This window comes from Glycine max, chromosome 12, assembly GCF_000004515.6.
Source record: "Glycine max cultivar Williams 82 chromosome 12, Glycine_max_v4.0, whole genome shotgun sequence".
Classification (NCBI taxonomy): domain Eukaryota; kingdom Viridiplantae; phylum Streptophyta; class Magnoliopsida; order Fabales; family Fabaceae; genus Glycine; species Glycine max.
Window position 1 is genome coordinate 1,206,995 of NC_038248.2, and position 19,328 is coordinate 1,226,322.

General features: G+C 35.0%; 4 protein-coding genes across 5 annotated transcripts; 3 read left to right on the forward strand and 1 right to left on the reverse strand.

Annotated features, from left to right (window-relative positions):
- Nucleotides 1-304: 304 nt before the first annotated feature.
- On the reverse strand, nt 305-5,068 carry LOC100780110 (mitochondrial import inner membrane translocase subunit TIM22-like). Of its 2 annotated transcripts, none has more exons than NM_001255272.3 (5): nt 4,778-5,068; nt 4,313-4,506; nt 3,607-3,797; nt 3,430-3,502; nt 305-764 (listed from the first exon to the last, which is right to left on the reverse strand). In NM_001255272.3, exons 2-5 carry the CDS (start codon nt 4,473-4,475, stop codon nt 679-681), a joined length of 513 nt encoding a protein of 170 aa, NP_001242201.2. In that variant the 5' UTR covers nt 4,476-4,506; nt 4,778-5,068; the 3' UTR covers nt 305-678. The 2 variants fall into 2 exon arrangements, with proteins under 2 accessions (NP_001242201.2, XP_025980319.1); XM_026124534.2 differs by having other exon boundaries at nt 463-764; nt 4,642-4,941.
- A 218-nt stretch (nt 5,069-5,286) lies between these two features.
- LOC100784398 (binding partner of ACD11 1) lies at nt 5,287-8,023 on the forward strand. The gene is made up of 5 exons (XM_041007324.1): nt 5,287-5,509; nt 6,246-6,346; nt 6,456-6,531; nt 6,768-6,842; nt 7,082-8,023. The coding sequence occupies exons 1-5, from the start codon at nt 5,504-5,506 to the stop codon at nt 7,700-7,702; spliced, it is 879 nt and encodes a 292-aa protein (XP_040863258.1). The 5' UTR covers nt 5,287-5,503; the 3' UTR covers nt 7,703-8,023.
- A 2,658-nt stretch (nt 8,024-10,681) lies between these two features.
- On the forward strand, nt 10,682-13,296 carry LOC100784925 (TOM1-like protein 1). Its single transcript, XM_026124630.2, has 3 exons — nt 10,682-11,596; nt 12,056-12,394; nt 12,623-13,296. The coding sequence occupies exons 1-3, from the start codon at nt 11,078-11,080 to the stop codon at nt 13,019-13,021; spliced, it is 1,257 nt and encodes a 418-aa protein (XP_025980415.1). The 5' UTR covers nt 10,682-11,077; the 3' UTR covers nt 13,022-13,296.
- An 840-nt stretch (nt 13,297-14,136) lies between these two features.
- LOC100784931 (probable arabinosyltransferase ARAD1) lies at nt 14,137-18,699 on the forward strand. Its single transcript, XM_003540561.5, has 9 exons — nt 14,137-14,656; nt 14,727-14,900; nt 15,350-15,507; nt 15,595-15,742; nt 16,222-16,337; nt 16,420-16,558; nt 17,453-17,563; nt 17,810-17,878; nt 18,348-18,699. The coding sequence occupies exons 1-9, from the start codon at nt 14,219-14,221 to the stop codon at nt 18,477-18,479; spliced, it is 1,485 nt and encodes a 494-aa protein (XP_003540609.1). The 5' UTR covers nt 14,137-14,218; the 3' UTR covers nt 18,480-18,699.
- The last annotated feature ends 629 nt before the right edge of the window (nt 18,700-19,328 follow it).

Genomic DNA, 19,328 nt, shown 5'->3' on the forward strand with positions numbered 1-19,328 from the left:
AATAAACTTCGGTCAATAATAAAGAATGTATTGTTATAATTAGTCTTTCTGATTTTGTAATTATATGATGTTGGCAACCACATTTGACAATTTGTAGTTTAATTATCATGATCAGGCAACACAGACTAGTAATGCTGAGGGTGGCGAATCTGGTTTGAGAAAGGCAGAGGATGTTGTAAGAACTAAGAAGAAATGAATGCAACATTTTTGCAACTTTTAAGACAAAATTAAAACCAATAAAACCTGTGAAGCAAAATTGAAGTCTTGAGTAATAGTGAAGACATGGATAACGGAACTGAAAGGATTTTCAATATAAAAAATAAACGATAAATTATTGCATATCACTTGCATAGCCACATTCAATTTTTACCTAACAGCCAAATTATGTTTTTTTCACCAAAATAGATAATGACAGCGGTGAATAATGAATACACCATAGAATTATTCAGACATACGAATACATAAAGAAAACAACTATATTTCAATTACTTAGTACTAAATCAAATCATTACATCAGCTTTCTCCAGATTAGAACTGCATTTGTCAATGACATCGTATACAACAAAATTATTGATATAACTACCGCAATATGTGTGCTCCCCAATCGCGTCCCGTATCAAATGGGCAAAAGGACTTCACCAAGAACTCAAAAAATATGTTAGGCTAATATCAATTCCCTTACTGATGTCTCTCCAAAAACTTCTCAATTACGACGGAGAATGCCGCAAAGCCAGCACAACCAGCACAAGCTGCTTTTGGGCCACCTAGAATCATGTGACAACAGGGAAAACATTAATGGACATCGTGGAGGAAAAAAAAGGCAGAGTAAGATTCATAAAAGGAGTAACATTGGGAATTTCAATTCTTGGTTGCCGATTCATTATCATTTTATTATACCTCTCTCAACTTCTTCATATGTATCATTTTTTTTCATGTCCCGCCCAAGGTACTACTGTCAAAAACCTCATGAAAACTGGTGCTTACTCAACTTTATTATCTGATTTTCAGTTTTTATCTACAGCACGAAAGAACATTCAAATATAAAACTACTTTGAAAAGGAATAACAGAATAATTTTAAAAACAACCTTGTGTTTTGGAGTAAAATATACCAAGGTTATTGTAGCTAAGGCACCCGGAAGAACAAAAACCTCTCATGTGCACTTGGTCAGGGACACCACATTCTGCTCTCCAAGGACACCATGCTCCCTGTACCGCACTCCTCTATGGGGAAACAGCACTCCGGTAGGATTCTTTCAGTGGGTTGGTATGCTTTTTAAGTTAGGGTACTCCATCAAGGCTTTAACACCTTGGTAAGGAATCCTAAATAAGAATAAGGTATAAGTAGTTCCAGCTTGGACTCGCTTAAAAGCTGTAGGTAGGGAGCACTCTCTTTTCCAAATGCACACATGCAAGTATCAGAGTGCACAAGTACTTGCATGCATTACATCACCCTTGACCTGGTCAACCCATCAACATCACTCACAACTTCCATCTTTCTTAGCCATTAACACAGACAGCCTATGTCTCCTCGAGTATGCACAGCGAAGACAATGATGGGCTGCGGTGCAATGTGCTCTCTGTTAACATGTTTTTAATGTCCAACAGAGATGTTTCCTAAAAGAGAAAAATCCAGCTTCACACCCACAAGCACCAAATACTCTTCTTTACAACCATTCTCTTCACCATCATCCTTCAAGTCATGGTCTTTGCCATCAGCAACCAGCAAGCAAAACATGCTGCAACATCTCAAACTTCAAATATTAAAGTCACTAATTTACAGCTACCTTAGATGGTCCTACCTAAAGTTAAAAATGGGTGCCTCACTTGTTCTCTCGCCTAATAGTTGGGGGCTTGGGGCTCAATTTTCATCATGTTATGTCTCATAAGAACACCAGAACCCATTCATCAAATCTCATCCTAAACAGCTTCGACAACGACCTTCTAACTTGCAGCTAACATTTCAGTTGAGTTGAGCAAGAAATAATTGTTTTCCAAATTTAAAGTTCTGACCAATGGATTCGAACTTCAAAGAACCAGAACCAATTCTAATCATCTATGTTTAAGATCTGATCAGAATATTCATTTTATGCTTTATTTTTATCATTGTTATATATAATTACTTTTATCTTCATAAATGGATTTAAATTGAAATATCTAAATACAACAAAATCATTTTTCTAGGGTTATAATCATTAAATTCTGTTGTAAAACAAAAGTATACTGGCAATAAAATGTTGAGGTTGTGTGCCCTTTCACAAATAGAGCCTAGATGCAAAGCAGAGAGCATAGCAATGAACTTACTTTTGTTGTAAGTTTATCATTTTCCCAAACAGGATTACAGGACTAGAGCATAAAGCTCTTGAAAATCAATGATACACTCTTCAACAACCAACCCTTTCCCCACTAGATGGAGTCAACTACATGGATCTGATCAAAGGATGCCATAATATTTTTTCATAAATCATTTCTATAGACAAATTATTGACTTCTAAATTCTTCATAATGGCTACGCCTATAAATTTTTTTGTCTGTCTCTTGCAGTCAAGCCATCCTCCATCTGATCTACTCTCCTTACTGGGGCTTCTACGTGTCATCTGCAACATGCCTGAACCACCAAAGGTTGGTTTCTCATTTTTTCTACAATAGGAGTTAGCCTAACTTTTTTTTCTGATGCATTCATTCTAATTTTCTAAATCCAGTTTTGTCTAATACATCTGCCTATCCAACATAGCATTTTTCATCTCTGTTACATTAAATTTATTCTCTTGTTGGATTTTTACCACCTAATATTCAGTTTCATACAACATTGCACGTCTTATAAATTCTCCTTTAAGCTTGAGTGGTACCTTTATGGTCACAGTCCACAGATAACACCTGAAGCGCCTCCATTTCATCCAAATCACTTTAATAATATGATTTACATCTTCCTCTTTATAAAAAACACACTCTTAAACATATAGCCAAAATTTAGTTTCAATGGTTATCAATTGCCCTAGTCCTTACCACCCAAGTATAAGGATCCCATAGGCATGTCACTTATGGTCATCCTGCATTAGTTTTATAAAAATTATATGATTAGCCTAGAATACAATAACTAGCTATATTTGAAAAGCGTTATACTCTTCACTCTTTAGAGATGAGCATAAGCACATTCCAACGAGTATGAAAATACAAGCAACTAAAATTTTGATTTCTTAACATCTGCAAAAGATGAACCACTTCCCAAAGTGCATCCTTTTTTTTAAGAACCCAAAGAAACCAAACATACAATAGCAAAGTGGAATCTTGAAGTATCACAGTTCTGGATATAAGGTTTCTAAGTCTATTCTATACATGCCTTGAAAGGTCATGTATGCATGTCATTTGTAACATATAAGAGAAAGAAAAACATGATAAAAATGACAGAAAATGAAAGAAAAAAGAGTTACCTTTTGCTGATATTGCACCTCCAGTTGCACATCCAGCAACAACGGTATTTGTTATGTCATGTTTTGCTCGAGCCTGTGAAAAAAAATCAAGGACCTAGATGGTAAGAAGAAGAATGAACCTTACATGCTTAATGTAAATATAAATTTTCATTCCTCAAATGATCAAATCCAATAGACCTTCTCAACAACACACTCGGCAGCTGAGAATATGAAACCCATAACAGCAAATGCTTTAGCCGAACTCCAACTCCTTCGCCCCATCTGCTTTGCTTGATATATAAATTGTTGTCTGCCAGTCATTTCCTCCTGCATCAATGGGTTGTCCAGTGCTCCAAGAAATAAACCCATGAAGATGCCAAGCCCACCACCTAAAAAAAATCACATAAATCCCAAGAAACACATTTTTTACAATATACATCTCAACAGGCAACAGCTGTCAAAATCTAGGGAAAAAAAAAGCTCAAGTTCATTCAATGACATATTTGATATGGAGGTACCCCCTCGGTTTGAATCTGTTGAAGGTAAAGTACATGAGCTTAAAAAGGCTCTAAATGGAATGAATGAAACAGTCCCTAAAAAAAACTAGTGGGAATATTAATGTACTCGTCTCACAAGCATGATAAAGTTTCAGCAGTAAGGAGGGTGAGTCAAATTATGCATGATCTTAAAAATCCCATCTTATAGCTGTCCATCATACTAATTAACTAAAAGGTACTTGTGGAAAGAACATTCACAGGCTCTACACTGTCAAACAATACTAACTACTAAGTAAAGCTTGGCTCATATGACCTCTGCATCATTAAGCAGAGGTGAAATATGTGCTAAAATCTATCAGGAAAACAGGAAAAAAAAAAAAAAAAGAAGTGAGGATTGAATGGCATACCCATGACTCCACTGACAACACTGCGCACTGCACAATTGTTCCAAATGTCTTGACCACGGATTTCCTCTACTGAGGGCAGTCTTATGGGCTCAATCTGAGGGTTCTCTAGTTGTGTTGAGTTCAAAGAAGCATTTTCAATTCCTTTAGCAGAGTCATCAGCCATTGGTAAAGCTCAAATCCAGGATATGCTAGAGCTGTGTAATGAAGAAAGAATAGTTATTACAAAGCACAAATACTCAAAATATCTATCAATACAGATACAAGAGAGTCAGTTCTCAAGTATTAAAATGAAAATCAAGGAATCCAATTGAGATAAAAAGATTCATAACATTATAATGAATCATATGAGAGGTAAGGCAAAGCAGAGGGAGATAGAGAATGTGGTTGGCACGAGTAGCACATGGAAACAGGTAAAAAGCAAATTTCTTCAAAAGCACTAATAACAGATGATAAAGTAAGCTAAACCTAATGATTGAAACTCGTTGAAGGTGAGATAAGACGAGAGGGAAGAACGGTGGAGGGTGGCTGGAAGTAGAAGAATGTAATCGGGGACGCTAGGGTACTCGATTCAACTACTCATGTCATGTGCTATTCACATATTTTTTCCATTTTCACTTTTATTTTACGGTGGGTCAATTTTTGTATGCTACAGGTTCTAGTAAAACATCTAAAAAAATTAGTATTTAATCCAACAAATTATGCAAATAAAATAAGGGTTTATGACTATACGCTCTATCTTTCTGTACACAATTTTTTTCTCAAAAAATATTTTTTATTTGAAAATAAATATAAGCATACCGTTATAAACTCTCGTGGTCTTATTCATAATCAACATATTTATTTTAGTTATCTTTCAAGCATGGGTTCATGAATTGACGTGTAGTTCCTAAGAAGATGTCTGCTACAGCTGGTTGCCAAGAGGGAACAAATTCGAAACAACTTACGTGGCATTTTGAGAGAGTACATACAGAATTGATGATATGCTTTTCTCACATCATGTCATCCTATATTTATATATCCTAAATTAATAAATAGATTTGATCATCAAAAGGAGAATAAAGGAAAATAGAAAAAAGATTCACGTACTCTCACGCAAATAACCATTATTAATTCCGTTAGCAAAACTTCAAACCCCATCTTCTTCTCTAGAGAAAGATTGATCTCTGGCATAGGCTCAAATAACCAGATATAATGGCGGTTAGTTGCATACATCTTCGATCATTACTTTCTTTTCTAGCATGATTTTGTTTATAATTAAGAAAAACATATTTAATTAAGGCCATCTTGTTGTAAGGTACATGATTCCGTGTTTTTGAATTCTTATATGTTGTGGATCTGGTATGGATTTCTAATCAATTTATGTTAGCTTATAAAAATTCATGTCATTTTTTTTTTAAATTTCTAACATTTTGAATGAGGTTTTCAATTTCTGTCTGAGTTTTGCGCGACTTGATTTAATGTTTTTCCGTCTTTCTTTGTGGGAATTCTCTCATTCATCTGATTGTATAAACGGTAAAATTTGACATAGCTGGCTTTCTCATATATTTATATTTTGTTGTATGAGAGCAGAAAATAGAAAACTGAAAACAAGATGAGGCCTATATGGTATTTGTTCTTTCCATAATTTCCTCCATAAATCTTTGAAATCAGAAAAAGAAAGAGCATTACATTTTTACAGTTATTAGTGAAATTAAAAAATAAAAACAAAAAATGTTTTTTTTGAAACAAAACATACTTGAATAATAGAAATATAATTGTGTTGTTTATAGTATAAGTTAGGAAAATCTACGAAGTGAAGAGGATACCAAAGCCACTGTACACATTTCTTAACTTGCAAGTTTCAATCATGATATGGTATATGAACATCAAGAAAATACATTTTCTGACAATAGAAATAGCTAATGTATTTGTCTTTTTTTTCTTTGTTTAACAGGTATCGGTGAAAGTCAGCAACATCTCTTCAACTGCAACCGAGCAAGATTTGAGGGAATTTCTTGCGTTTCCGGGAAAAATCGAATATATTGAAATGCAAAGGTTTGTCTGTATTATATAATTTCCATTTTATTTGCCATGTCATTAGATGGCACTCCACTCAACAACTTTCGGATAGAACATGTAGTAAATAATTGCTCTCATTTTTCAGTGATAAGGGAAATTCCCAAGTTGCGTATGTTACCTTCAGTAATCCAGAGGGGGCAGAAACTGCAGTTCTTCTCTCGGTAGATTCATTTCTCAGAGCCTTTTATCCAATTTCGTTGTTAACAAGTGTTCTCTATTTGCCAAACACTCACTGTTTAATGCAACATGCACCTCTTTCTTTTTTTGAGAAAGCATTCATTATAACACAACGTGTAATGTATCACTTTCATTATTAATGTAGAGGACTAGAGGTGGCACAATTAAATTAATGTTTTTTATAGCAGAAATGAAACTTGTCTTATGTTGATGTCTCCAGGGGGCGGTGGTGTGTGGACAGTCTCTAACCATAGCTTTGGCTCCGGATCATGCTCTGCCTGCCTCTGCTGCATCTGTAGTATCCATTTCCTCTTATTTCCCAACATACTCTTCATTATTAGTTAAAATCAATTCAAAGCTATAAATTATGAGTGAGACTAGTTAAATAAAGAAGGGTGACCACAAAATTTTGTGACTTTTAATAAACTTAAGTTAATAATAAAGAGTGTGTTGTTATAATTAGTCTTTCTGATTTTGTAATTGTATGATGTTGGCAACCACGTTTGACAATTATAGTTTAATTATCATGATCAGGCAACACAGACTAGTAATGCTGAGAGTGGCGAATCTGGTTTGAGAAAGGCAGAGGATGTTGTAACCGGCTTGCTAGCAAAGGGCTTCATTTTGGGTAAAGATGCATTGAATCGAGCAAAATCCTTTGATGAAAGGCACCAGCTAACTTCCACGGCAACAGCAAAAGTTGTTTCTTTGGACCAGAAGGTTGGTTTCACTGAAAAGATCAGTGCCGGTACGGTTATAGTGAATGACAAAATGAAAGAAATGGATGAGAAATTTCAAGTGTCGGAGAAGACTAAATCTGCAATTTCAGTAGCTGAGCAGTCAGTGTCTAGTGCTGGATCTGCCATAATGAAGAATCGTTATGTGTTGACTGGGGCTACATGGGTAACGGGTGCTTACAGCAGGGTTGCTAAGGCAGCTGAGGAGGTGGGACAGAAAACTAAGGAGAAGGTTTTGGCCCAGGACAATCAAGGAAAAACTGAAGAAGGTGCTCATGTCCACACATCCATTTCTGAACCTAATCAACCATCCAAAACTGAACCTCAACAGGCAACCACAGCTAATCAGCCTTCCAAACCTGAACAACAGGCCACCAAGGATGGTCAACCTTCCAATTCTGCAACAACTAAGGATTGATCCTCTGATTTATATTATACAAGCATATTAGTGGATTTATGAGAAGTTAGAATGGCATATGTGGAATAACTAAATAGAAATAAAATAAAACTGAAGAGCCTCAGTGTATTGATTCTTTTCTGAGACTTCATGCAGTCAAATATATACCCTATCTTGTTTTTATTACTCTAGTTATTATTAGTTGCATATATCTCCCACCGGGATAACTCATCTTGGAGAGTTTTGAGATATGTATTGGGTATGAGTTTATTCAAATTTTCCTTAATCATTCCCTCATCAGGGTCTATTGTGAACAATTTTCCTTTATTAAATATGTATTTGTTAACCAAGATATGTACTTGAACAGTGAGCACGTAAACAACTAGATCTTCCGAGTATGAAAGCAGAAATCTTGTCAGCTAGTTGGTGAAGTTATGTAAAAAGAAATGAATGCAACATTTTTGCAACTTTTAAGACAAAATTAAAACAAATAAAACCTGTGAAGCAAGATTGAAGTCTTAAGTTTTGTCACCTAAATAGATAATGAGTGCGGTGAATAATGAATCAGCTTTCTCCATATTAGAAATTAATGCATTTACCAATGACATCGTATACAAAAAAATTATTGATATAACTACCGCAATATGCGTGCTCCCCAATCGCGTTCCGTATCAAATGGGCAAAAAGAATTCACCAAGAACTCAAAAAATGTGTTAGGCTAACGTCAATTCCCTTACTGATGTCTCTCCAAAAACTTCTCAATTACGACGGAGAATGCCGCAAAGCCAGCACAACCAGCACACGCTGCTTTTGGGCCACCTAGAACCATGTGACAACAGGGAAAACATTAATGGACATCATGGAGAAAAAAAAAAAGGCAGAGAAAGATTCATAAAAGGAGTAACATTGTGGATTTCAATTCTTGGTTTGCCGATTCATTACCATTCTATTTTACCTCTCTCAACCTCTTCCTATGTATCATTTTTTTTCATGTCCCGCCCAAGGTACTACTGTCAAAAACCCCATGAAAACGGGTGCTTACTCAACTTTATTCTCTGATTTTCAGTTTTTATCTACAGCACAAAAGAACATTTAAATATAAAACTACTTTGAAAAGGAATAACAGAATAATTTTAAAAACAACCCTGTGTATTGGAGTAAAATATACCAAGGTTATTGTTGCCTAGGAATCTCAAGAAGAACTAATAAAACGCTAAATCTATGTGTACGACATTACAAATAAAATAAGATACCACCTCAAAACATGAAAATTAACTAAGAATTGCACTCCATGCATTTTGTGTTGATAAATACTATGGATCCTATGCACCATACTATAACAAGGATGTGAAAGAACAACAACCTCCTTTAGTCAACAAATTTGAAGTTTCTTGAGGACCAGAATACACTTTTATCCGACAAAAACCTCTCCTCCATGTTAATTTCATCCCATTCGTGATACTCAAATAAAAATCACAAATAAAAATACCGTTATCATCCCTTAAAACTCCACCATAAGAAGCCACCCTCTACATACATCACAATTCAGATTTATGGAGTTACGTACCTAACTTGTCCCAAGTAAAAATGAGGTTAAACAGCCCATCACATTTGATTGGTATAATTCTCTTACACCTTAAATATGTAATTAACTTTTTATATCGGATCATTCTGTCTAATTATCCTCAAGAGAAATTGAGCACAAGGACCTAATTAGTTTCTAATCTAATACTGTCAACTCTGCAAGTCTATACTAAGTATTTTTTTCAACCAATATTTTCCCATCTACAAATCCAAGTATTTTTTTCACAAATTTCACTAGGCTTTAATTTATCCTACAACAACCATGTTATAAACTCATACAATTGACTAAAACAATTAACTTTTCATAACGATACTTAGGCAGAAGAATCCAATTAAAAAAATATATAAATTTAAGAATCTAATTAAAAAAATAATTCAATAGCCTAATTAAAAATAATTAAATAACATAAACAAGTTTTGATTTTTGTTTGAATAATGAATATTTCGAACTGGGACCTGACCTTGTTTTATTGCATTTATGTAATAGAGGCAATGATGGTAACCCTCATCTAACACTCACTTAGCCACCTAGTCAGGATAATACTATAAACCTGAACCTTAGTGTTGCTAACAGACACCTTAATTTGAAGAGAACCGCAAGCCTACCATGGTAGACATCAGACAGATTCCATTTTTTTTTTATCTTGTAAGAATAAAAAATAATATAAAAAAAGTTATAATAACTCATGATATGTAATCAAATGAGTTAGATTCTCTCATCCAGTCCATCATCCATTTAAAAACATATCTTACCCAAATCAGAATTTACCGTATTACTAAAGAAAAAAAAAACTGAATAACGTATCATTTAATAAGATAAGTGTTATTAAATGCAATTGTTTATCTTTAATAGACAATTTAAATTTCGTTCCATTAATTCTTCAATTGGCTTTTGTTTATTGTTATTCACTTTATTGGCTTTTGTGCAAAACTAGTTAGTTTTATAATTTTCGTTTTTTTTTAGTCAGTTTTATAACATTTGTACCAAACTAGTTAAATCTATCAGGACAGTACTGTGGTGGTGCAAACAGTTGGTTGTCATCTCTGCCTGCCTTCAACAACACAGTGGGCTGAATTTCATCTGTAAGTATACAATGAGGCTCTGGCCCAAAATACAAGCAGCACCATTACGTACGAATGAGAAAACAGTTTATAAAGTTACAAGTTCATTATGTGTTTATATTCTAATTAAAATTAGAGTTTTATCTTGTTAATTAACACGTATACTAAAAATTTAGGTTGAAAATTAACATAAATTATTAAAATGGAACTTCAATTTTAATTAAAAAAGGCTAAAATTACATATATATATATATATATATATATATATATATATATATATATATATATATATATATATATATATATATATATATCAGGAACTGTATTGTGTGCTTTACAAAGAACATACAATAGTCGAACTAAAGAACTGTATAATGCACTAATGCCTAGACGATTGTAGCTTTCGCTAAAAAAACAAAAACAAAAGACGATTGAAGGTTGTTTTATCTGTTGTGACTTTATGTAACGTAACGTACGAGGAATTCAAATTGAGAAGAAAAAAGACATATAGGAAAGGTGTTGGGACTTTGGACTTATATAGCAGAAGGCTGAAACTCCAAGGAACATGGGCGTCCTTCTTGTCTTCTCCAACACCAACAAATTAATTAACAAGTGGAAGCGCTTCTCTTCTTGTTCAAACCTATTTCATCTTAGCAATCCAAAAATACATATATGGTAAATTAATTAAGTTCAGTAATTTGTTTCTGCAGATTTTCTGGCCATTCGTGGGGTCAAACTGGGTGAGGAAAAATGAGTGACAATTTGATGGGAAAAGTCAACGCTTTGGGGGAGCGTCTCAAAATTGGTGGGGCTGAGGTGGGTCGGAAGATGAGTGCTGGCATGAGTTCTGTGAGCTTCAAGGTCAAGGAATTTTTCCAAGATTCAAGCCATGCTGGTAAACTCGTTGGGGAAGCTACCTCTGAGGCCCTACATGAGCCTGATTGGGCTACAATTCTTCATATATGTGACTTGATCAATGCTGATCAACTTAACACTGCTGAATTGGTACGTGCAATTAAGAAAAGGGTCGTGGCCAAGAGTCCTAGAGGTCAGTATCTGGCTTTGGTTTTGCTTGAAGCGTTGGTCAAGAACTGTGACAAGGCTTTCTTGGAGGTGGCAACTGAGAGAGTCCTTGATGAGATGGTCAAGCTCATTGATGACCCTCAGACTATTCTTAATAACCGGAATAAGGCTTTGATAATGATTGAGGCATGGGGAGAGTCAACCATTGAGCTTCGCTATCTGCCTGTCTATGCAGAAACTTACAAGGTACCTTTACAACTTCCAATGCTTGTCAGCTAAATAAGAGAGCAAAATATGCTAATAGTGTCACGAAGTCAAGATTTGTTTGGACCATTTCAGCCAATAGCTAATAAGATGCCAAAATACTTGTACATGTATACAGTTTTATTTAGGAATTAGATAAAGTACTTGTTAATAAAATTAGATCACCTTAATTAATGGAATTCCTGGGCTTGCTAATTAACAATTATATTAGTGTGATATTTAATTTTTGCTTTTGAACTTTCCTTGTCTATCACTTTTTGTCATGAATCAACTCTACCTTATAAACTTAAGCTGTTAGGAGTGGACAAGAATTGAGGCAGCCATGATGGTATCATAGATTACTTGGTCATAATTCAAAAGCTCTAATAGGTTGTTATATGAACCAACAACTCTTTGAAGGCTCAAAATGGTTTTTTATCCAACACTACTTTTCTGGTCCAGAGTTTGAAATCAAGGGGTATTCGATTCCCTGGCCGTGACAACGAAAGCTTGGCTCCTATATTTACTCCTCCTCACTCTGCCATTACTCCAGAGGCTGATGTCAGTTTTGCAGATCTTATTCAGTATGATATTCATGGGCAAAGCTTAACCTCTGTTACTCCTCCTCGTTCTGCCACTACTCCAGAGGCTGATGTCAGTCTTGCACATCTTATGCCGCAAGATATTCATATGCAAAGTTTTAAGTCTGAACAAATAAAGGAAACATTTGATGTCGCGAGAAATAGCATTGAGCTTCTTTCTACTGTGTTGTCTTCTACAATGCAGCAGAATGTGTTGAAGGTAATTTACTTTTTGTCTAGTTGCATTTGTATGTTCCTTTTTGGTTGCTCTCATTTGAGTTGACATCGATAAATTTTGAACTAAAATATTCTATTTATGGATACAATTTCATTTGTTTTAGCCATGCCAATGACTTAGCTGCTGCGTGTCAATTTCTGCTCGATAAGTTATAATGTTAAAATTATATTTTTGTATGATGTTATTCATACGAACATCTACTTCTCACAGGATGAGTTGACCACCACATTAGTACAACAGTGCCGTCAGTCCCAGACTAGTGTCCATAGAATCGTTGAGACTGCTTGGGATAATGAAGCAGTGCTTGTTGAGGCCTTGAATGTTAACGATGAGATTCAGAAGGTTTTCTCCAAATATGAAGAGCTGAAGAAGGAGCAGAAGGAGCCTACCGTTGTTCCATTTGAAGCTGAACCGGTTGTTACCAAAGAGGAAGCACTGATTAGAAAGCCAGGTTCAAGAATTGGAGTCCATGGAGGGAGCCACGATGACATGTTGGATGATCTTGATGAGATGATTTTTGGGAAAAAGGGTAGGGATGATGCATTTGAAGGAGGGCAACATCCAAAGAAACAACAATCATCATCAAAAGATGACCTCATCTCCTTCTAAGTTGCCACAGCAACAAAAACAAAGCCTGTCTATATATTAGACTACTAGGACAGTGTCTTTGACTTGATTGCTTGCTGCTTTCATTTCTATATGTTGATTATATGTATAAACTAATTAAGTTCTGATACCACTTTCCATTATTATTACAACGTGAAAAAAACTCAGAGAACTTTAGCACGTCTAAGAATTAGTTGAAAGTCCTACCTGGAACATATGTTTGAACTTTGAATATACCATAGAAATGTAATAAGCCAATCAAGCTATTGCAATGCAAACATATTATTCCTTCAATTTCAACCTAAAGTAAGGTTCTAGATTTTATTTTTTTGGCTTTTTTCTTAAAGATTAAGAAAAATAATAAATATTTTAACGACTAGAACAATTTTATTAAATTTATCCTTATTCTTTATTACTTATGTAAGACTGTTTGTGTCTCATTAATTATTTATTAGGGACAAAATTGAAGTAAAGAAAAATACAAAATGTAATGCTTCATATGATTTTTTATTTATTATAACGTCACTTATTTTAAAATAAAAGAAGTAAAACCAAGTTGGAAAACTGAAAATAAATCATAAATTGAGAAAAATGATTTTTTTCACAATTGGATTAGAATTACTATTATAGCATGTTTGTTACATTATGGATGCTCAAGTTTTTCAAAAGATTACTTTTCAGTTATTTACTTTTATTTTTTAAGAGATTAGTGATTTTTTTAATAACTACAACAACTCAATCTCTTAAATTTTAATCATACATAAATCATCTTTTATTTTAAACATTAATCAAGTTTTTTTGTTTTTTTTCTATCTCTGGGTGTTAGATATCATTGGATGTCTATCAAATATTTTTCTATATTTTACAATGTATATAGATAAAAATTAATCAAGGAAGCTAAGATAAATAAATATATTAAAAATTATACCTCATAGGATGTGTTTGGAAAAAAGGAAAAAAATAATATTAGAGTTATATTTTTTAAAACTCACACTTTTTATCATCAACTTTGATTAAAAAAAATTCTTTTATTTTCATTCTCTAAACCAAAATCACATGTTAATATTTGAAGAAGTAGTATAGCCACCCATTTAGGAAGAAGGTAAGATAAGTGCATCGAAAAAGATTAATTTGTTGTAATTATTGGGGGCATTTATTTATTTTCTTCTTCTTCTGGGCAGTGGAAGTTGTTGATTCAGAATGGCAGGAAAGAACAACCAGCGATCCAATTCGCGAATCTTCCTCTTCTTCTTCCTCCTCGCTTTCTCTCTCCTCCTTTTCCTCTTCTCTCTCTCTCCTCTCCGCACCCCTTCTTCTCCTTCCCCCACCCATTTCCACGTTCCCATTGCCGAAACCTCGTTCGTGGCCTCCCTCGACCACTTCCTCGCCCACGCTCAAACGTCCCTCAAAGACCACACAGCGCGCGACGTCACGAAGCTCGACGACGCCGTTTTTCGCTCCGAGACGGACAGGCTGTACTCAGATCCTTACTACCCGGTGTCCCTTCCCCTTAGGGTTTACGTCTACGACATGCCCCCCAAATTCACCCACGATTTGCTCTGGCTCTTCAAAAACACCTACAGAGACACCTCCAATCTCACCTCTAATGGAAGTCCCGTTCACCGTCTCATTGAACAGGTTTCTTCCTTCTCCTTCTCCTCTCGCCGTCGTTTGTTTGTTGTATTGATCTGTGAAATTGCGAATGCAGCACTCCATTGATTACTGGCTCTGGGCGGACCTCATTGCTCCCCAATCGGAAAGGCTATTGACCAGCGTTGTTAGGGTTCATCGGCAGGAGGAGGCTGACTTGTTCTACATACCCTTCTTCACCACTATCAGCTTCTTCCTCATGGAAAAACAACAATGCAAGGCCCTTTATAGGGTGTGAGTGCTCGCTCTTCTAACCCTCACTGTTCTTTGCTTCTCTCCGTTTTCTACTTTTACTTCTAAATTAACTACCAATTTAGTCCTTCAACTATTACCCTCTCTCGTCACTAGACCTTCAAGTAATAAAACTATGTAATTAATTCCCCGAAGTATTAGATATCCTTCTGTTTAATGCCTAAGTTGATATGTTTTACTAACAGTTTGGGGACCAATTTGAAGGTTTTTTTCAATATTTTGAAGGCTTCTTAACATGATTTTTATTAGTACTAAGGAGATTACTTTTATATATTTTTTCTTTTTTTATTTCAAGGACCATTTAGGTGAGAGGGTAAATGAAATTGAGGGTTTGTTCTTTAATTAGTAACAACAATTGAACCTTGTTTTTCTGTTTTTCAATGACTGCTGTAATGTGGACAATTATGCCTTATGTTGTTGTGGGTGTAGGAAGCTTTGAAGTGGATCACTGATCAGCCTGCTTGGAAGCGCTCTGGTGGCAGAGATCACATACTCCCCGTGCATCATCCCTGGTCTTTTAAGTCCGTTCGAAGATATGTGAAGAATGCAATATGGCTCTTGCCTGATATGGATTCCACAGGGAACTGGTTATTTTTCTAACCTGCACACAACTTTGTCAATGCAATGCTATTATTTGTTGGAATTGGCATTGAGTGGTCTTTTTCTTCTTTCAGGTACAAGCCTGGACAGGTTTATCTAGAGAAAGACCTGATTCTCCCTTATGTTCCCAATGTTGATTTATGTGATGCCAAGTGTTTATCTGAGACGAATCCAAAGAGAAGCACACTGCTTTTCTTCCGGGGCCGGCTCAAGAGAAATGCGGTAAGCAATATTGTGTGATAGCTGATTACTTGATAGACTGGCAGGTGGAAGATTTGAAAGGTCTATTTGCATACGATGTCACTTGAAATCAAGAAATATTCTTTTTATGAACTTTTCTGTTCAATCTCATGTTGGAGTTGCAACTATTGTCAATGGTGGAGAGCATCTATTTAGTAGTACATTTTTCTGGGCTTTGTCAACATCAGCCCTTAGGAGTTAGAACTGACTTAAGCAACTAAAATCAGAATACTTTTGTTGAACCCATTAACTATATAAGGAAGGCCTTGTGCCATTTGGGGGTAGAACTGTGACTGGCTATTGGCTTTTTATTGTTTGGTTGTATGATCTTATAGTTTCTGGACAGAGGTCTCATCTTGTTTTTCCCTACTTGTGTACGTGGCATTCTCAATTTTATTTTGTCAACTGCATGTTCTATTATTCTGAGTTTAGTTGCTCTTTTTGTGATCTATCCATTTCAGGGAGGGAAGATACGCTCTAAACTTGGAGCTGAGTTAAGTGGGGCTGATGGTGTGGTTATAGAAGAGGGAACAGCTGGAGAGGGAGGAAAAGAAGCTGCTCAGAGGGGCATGCGCAAGTAATATAAATTCAGCACTTGAATTAATGTACACTGGCTACTTATTTTGTTGTATTTATTTGCTTGCCTTGCACATCATCAGGTCTCTATTTTGCTTAAGCCCAGCTGGTGACACTCCCTCCTCTGCTAGATTATTTGATGCAATTGTCAGTGGATGCATTCCGGTTATAATAAGTGATGAGCTGGAGCTTCCTTTCGAAGGAATTCTTGATTACAGGAAGGTGTGTATATTTATATCATGTAACTGATTACATTAAGAACAACATTGAGAGTTAACGGTATAATTGCAATAAAATAGTGGTGAAAATAACTCACTAGCTTTGGATGGTTTTATTTTGGTGTGGACAGTGTAGGCAAGTTGCTATTGGGGATTATATGTTGGTTTATAAATCTTTACAGGAGTATATAATGCCTAATGTCTTTATACATCATACCTACTATCTCAGATGATTAATATTGACTTTTTTTGAGAGAGAGAAGAGAGACTGGGGGGTACAATATAAAGATTTGAATACTGTCTTGGAGCCTATTTTCTTCTTTTGGGTACATAGAGAGGAACAAATTAAGTGATAGCAGGACATGATCATGTCATTAGCTTAGTTTGTTTGTTTTAATGACTCATTTTCTGAAAATGGAGTAGATTTGTATAGAAAAAGAATTTTTTCTGGAGAAATATAATGAGGCCGAGGTAAAGGTATCCTCAACTATTTGTTAAAAATGCAAAAGAAAGCAGGAATCCAAAAAAAATCAGCAGGGCTATCCAGTCCTATCCATGGCAATAATTACGACATAGCCATGGCCCATGGGCATAACACCAAAGAGAAACTAAAAGCATAGTCCTATCCCGAAGATTTAAGTGCAGGGAGACCAAGGTACATGCATTCGATTTCAACTAAATGCGCCAAAGAACAACATAGACTGCACACTGTTGCAGAATTTGGGCCTCTTATTATTACCAAAACCTTAAAAAAAACACTCTAAGGTAGGATAGATCCAGTGACCAAAATTGCATTGACTAGTATTCTATATGGTTATCTGATAAGTCAGAGCTTTATGAATTCTTAATTTCTATTTTTTAATGGTAAGTTGCTATTTACTTTTTGCCATACATGCAGATAGCGGTGTTCATTTCTTCTAATGACGCTGTAAAGCCAGGCTGGCTTTTGAAATATTTAAAAGGCATTAGACCTGCTCATATCAAAGAAATGCAACAAAATCTTGCCAAGGTTTGTAATCAGGGTCATGTAGAATTTTACTTCACTTCTGCCCCCCACCCCCTTGTGTTATTTGATTCTTTTGTGGTCAATCTTGCTAGAACTTTCTACTAATGCATATGCCAAGCTGAAAAATATTGTGCCCTTTGAAAATGTTTGTAGCAATAATTAACTTGGTTATTTTCATTTTTCTAAAATTGATTTGTGCATTGTCTTGTTTGCTTGTGTGGTGTTTAATGTTTTCTTTTTTCTTTTCAGTACTCAAGGCATTTCTTGTATTCTAGTCCTGCTCTACCATTGGGTCCTGAAGACTTGGTTTGGAAAATGGTTTGTTACTATTTGTTTTGCTATTTAAGTTTGTGTTCCTAATATTATTTGTAGACACTTTGTTCACTTGATGAAATTTTAAAGCTTGCCCATTGAATGGTTTCTTGTTAGCCAAGCCACTATTAGTTGTTCTGATTTTGATTTACTTGTGTTACTGTAGATTTTGTCAATGATTGGATAATATTTCTAAATGATTCCTAAAAAACATTGATGTTATTCTTTTCTGGAGAACTTAGTATTATATGTACATTTAATTTATGTTGAAACCATAAGAAATATCTCTTGGGGAATCATCGAAATTTACTTTCTATTGACAATCCTCAACTATTTGAAGATGGTTCAGTAGGCATCTTATATTTTGTGATGTTTCCTTGACCTTTTCTGGGGTGTATTTTGGAGTTTTTTTTTAAAGGAATGATGGTAGGCGTGTCTCCTTTACTATTGTTTTCTGGATGTTATGGTGCTACAGATGGCTGGCAAGGTGGTGAACATCAAGCTTCACACCAGAAGATCCCAACGTGTAGTGGAAGGATCAAGAAGTCAGTGTACTTGTGAATGCAGGCCTGGCAACATCACTAATACGGCTTCAATAATTTCTTGAATCACTTTGTTTTCTTTGTAATTGTATTATCTGCGGTTTTGCTCATCGCCCCCCGTTGTATACTTGTATTTGTCGGCTGCAATTTATTTTGTATTCTTTGGTGGGCTAGTTTGTTGTAAAACTTCAATACTACTTGACGGGAAAATGAATTTAAATGTTGTGTAGGAGGATGATCAGCCTTGGATGAAAGCTAATGGCAATGAAATATCATAATTGCTTATAAGTTCTTTATGACCGAGGCCATGCTGGGTTTCTGGAAGATAAAATGATGGAAAACTAGATTTTAATAGGCAAAGTCCAATGCTTACATTTTATTTTCATTTAGGGAATAACAATACATAAAAAATAATGGAGTCATAACTTATTTATCCGACTTTTTGGTTCAGAGGTGGTGATTGATTGTTAGGCTCATATTGAGTTTTATTATTTTTATGCACGCATGACAATTGTCTGGAGACTTTCTGGGGAAGCCTAGTGCGAATAGTTTGGTGTATGTATAGGTTAATCATTAAAATGATCTCTTGATTATTTTAGAATGCCCAATTAGTTCTCTTAATTTTTGAAAAGTTGAATTAGGACTTCTAATTTTTAAAAAGTCTCAATCAAGTCTTTTTTGCCCGATTGAATTTGACGTTACTGATGCAAATTTGAAAGTTCAATTTGGCTCTCTATTTATTTATTTATTTCAATTTGATTTCTTAATTTTTAAAAAATTTAATTTGATTAGTCTATTATTAAAAAGTTTAATTTTGTTTCCTCATTTTTCAAAATTGTCCGAATCTTGCCCTTTGAATTAATGTCATTACTTTTGCAAATATCACTGATTTAGATTTGTGAATATAGTTTTGA

Excerpts from the sequence above, each read along its gene's own strand:
- LOC100784398 (XM_041007324.1), top strand. Across the intron at positions 6,532-6,767 it reads AAACTGCAGTTCTTCTCTCG|GGGGCGGTGGTGTGTGGACA; the intron begins GTAGATTCATTT and ends TGATGTCTCCAG. Across the intron at positions 6,843-7,081 it reads TGCCTGCCTCTGCTGCATCT|GCAACACAGACTAGTAATGC; the intron begins GTAGTATCCATT and ends TATCATGATCAG.
- LOC100784931 (XM_003540561.5), top strand. The coding sequence starts at position 14,219 with ATGGCAGGAAAGAACAACCAGCGATCCAATTCGCGAATCTTCCTCTTC. Across the intron at positions 14,901-15,349 it reads AATGCAAGGCCCTTTATAGG|GAAGCTTTGAAGTGGATCAC; the intron begins GTGTGAGTGCTC and ends TTGTGGGTGTAG. Across the intron at positions 17,879-18,347 it reads AAGACTTGGTTTGGAAAATG|ATGGCTGGCAAGGTGGTGAA; the intron begins GTTTGTTACTAT and ends ATGGTGCTACAG.
- LOC100784925 (XM_026124630.2), top strand. The coding sequence starts at position 11,078 with ATGAGTGACAATTTGATGGGAAAAGTCAACGCTTTGGGGGAGCGTCTC. Across the intron at positions 11,597-12,055 it reads TCTATGCAGAAACTTACAAG|AGTTTGAAATCAAGGGGTAT; the intron begins GTACCTTTACAA and ends TTTCTGGTCCAG. Across the intron at positions 12,395-12,622 it reads TGCAGCAGAATGTGTTGAAG|GATGAGTTGACCACCACATT; the intron begins GTAATTTACTTT and ends TACTTCTCACAG.
- LOC100780110 (NM_001255272.3), bottom strand. The coding sequence starts at position 4,475 with ATGGCTGATGACTCTGCTAAAGGAATTGAAAATGCTTCTTTGAACTCA. Across the intron at positions 3,503-3,606 it reads CCGAGTGTGTTGTTGAGAAG|GCTCGAGCAAAACATGACAT; the intron begins GTCTATTGGATT and ends TTTTTTTCACAG. Across the intron at positions 765-3,429 it reads AGGTGCAATATCAGCAAAAG|GTGGCCCAAAAGCAGCTTGT; the intron begins GTAACTCTTTTT and ends ACATGATTCTAG.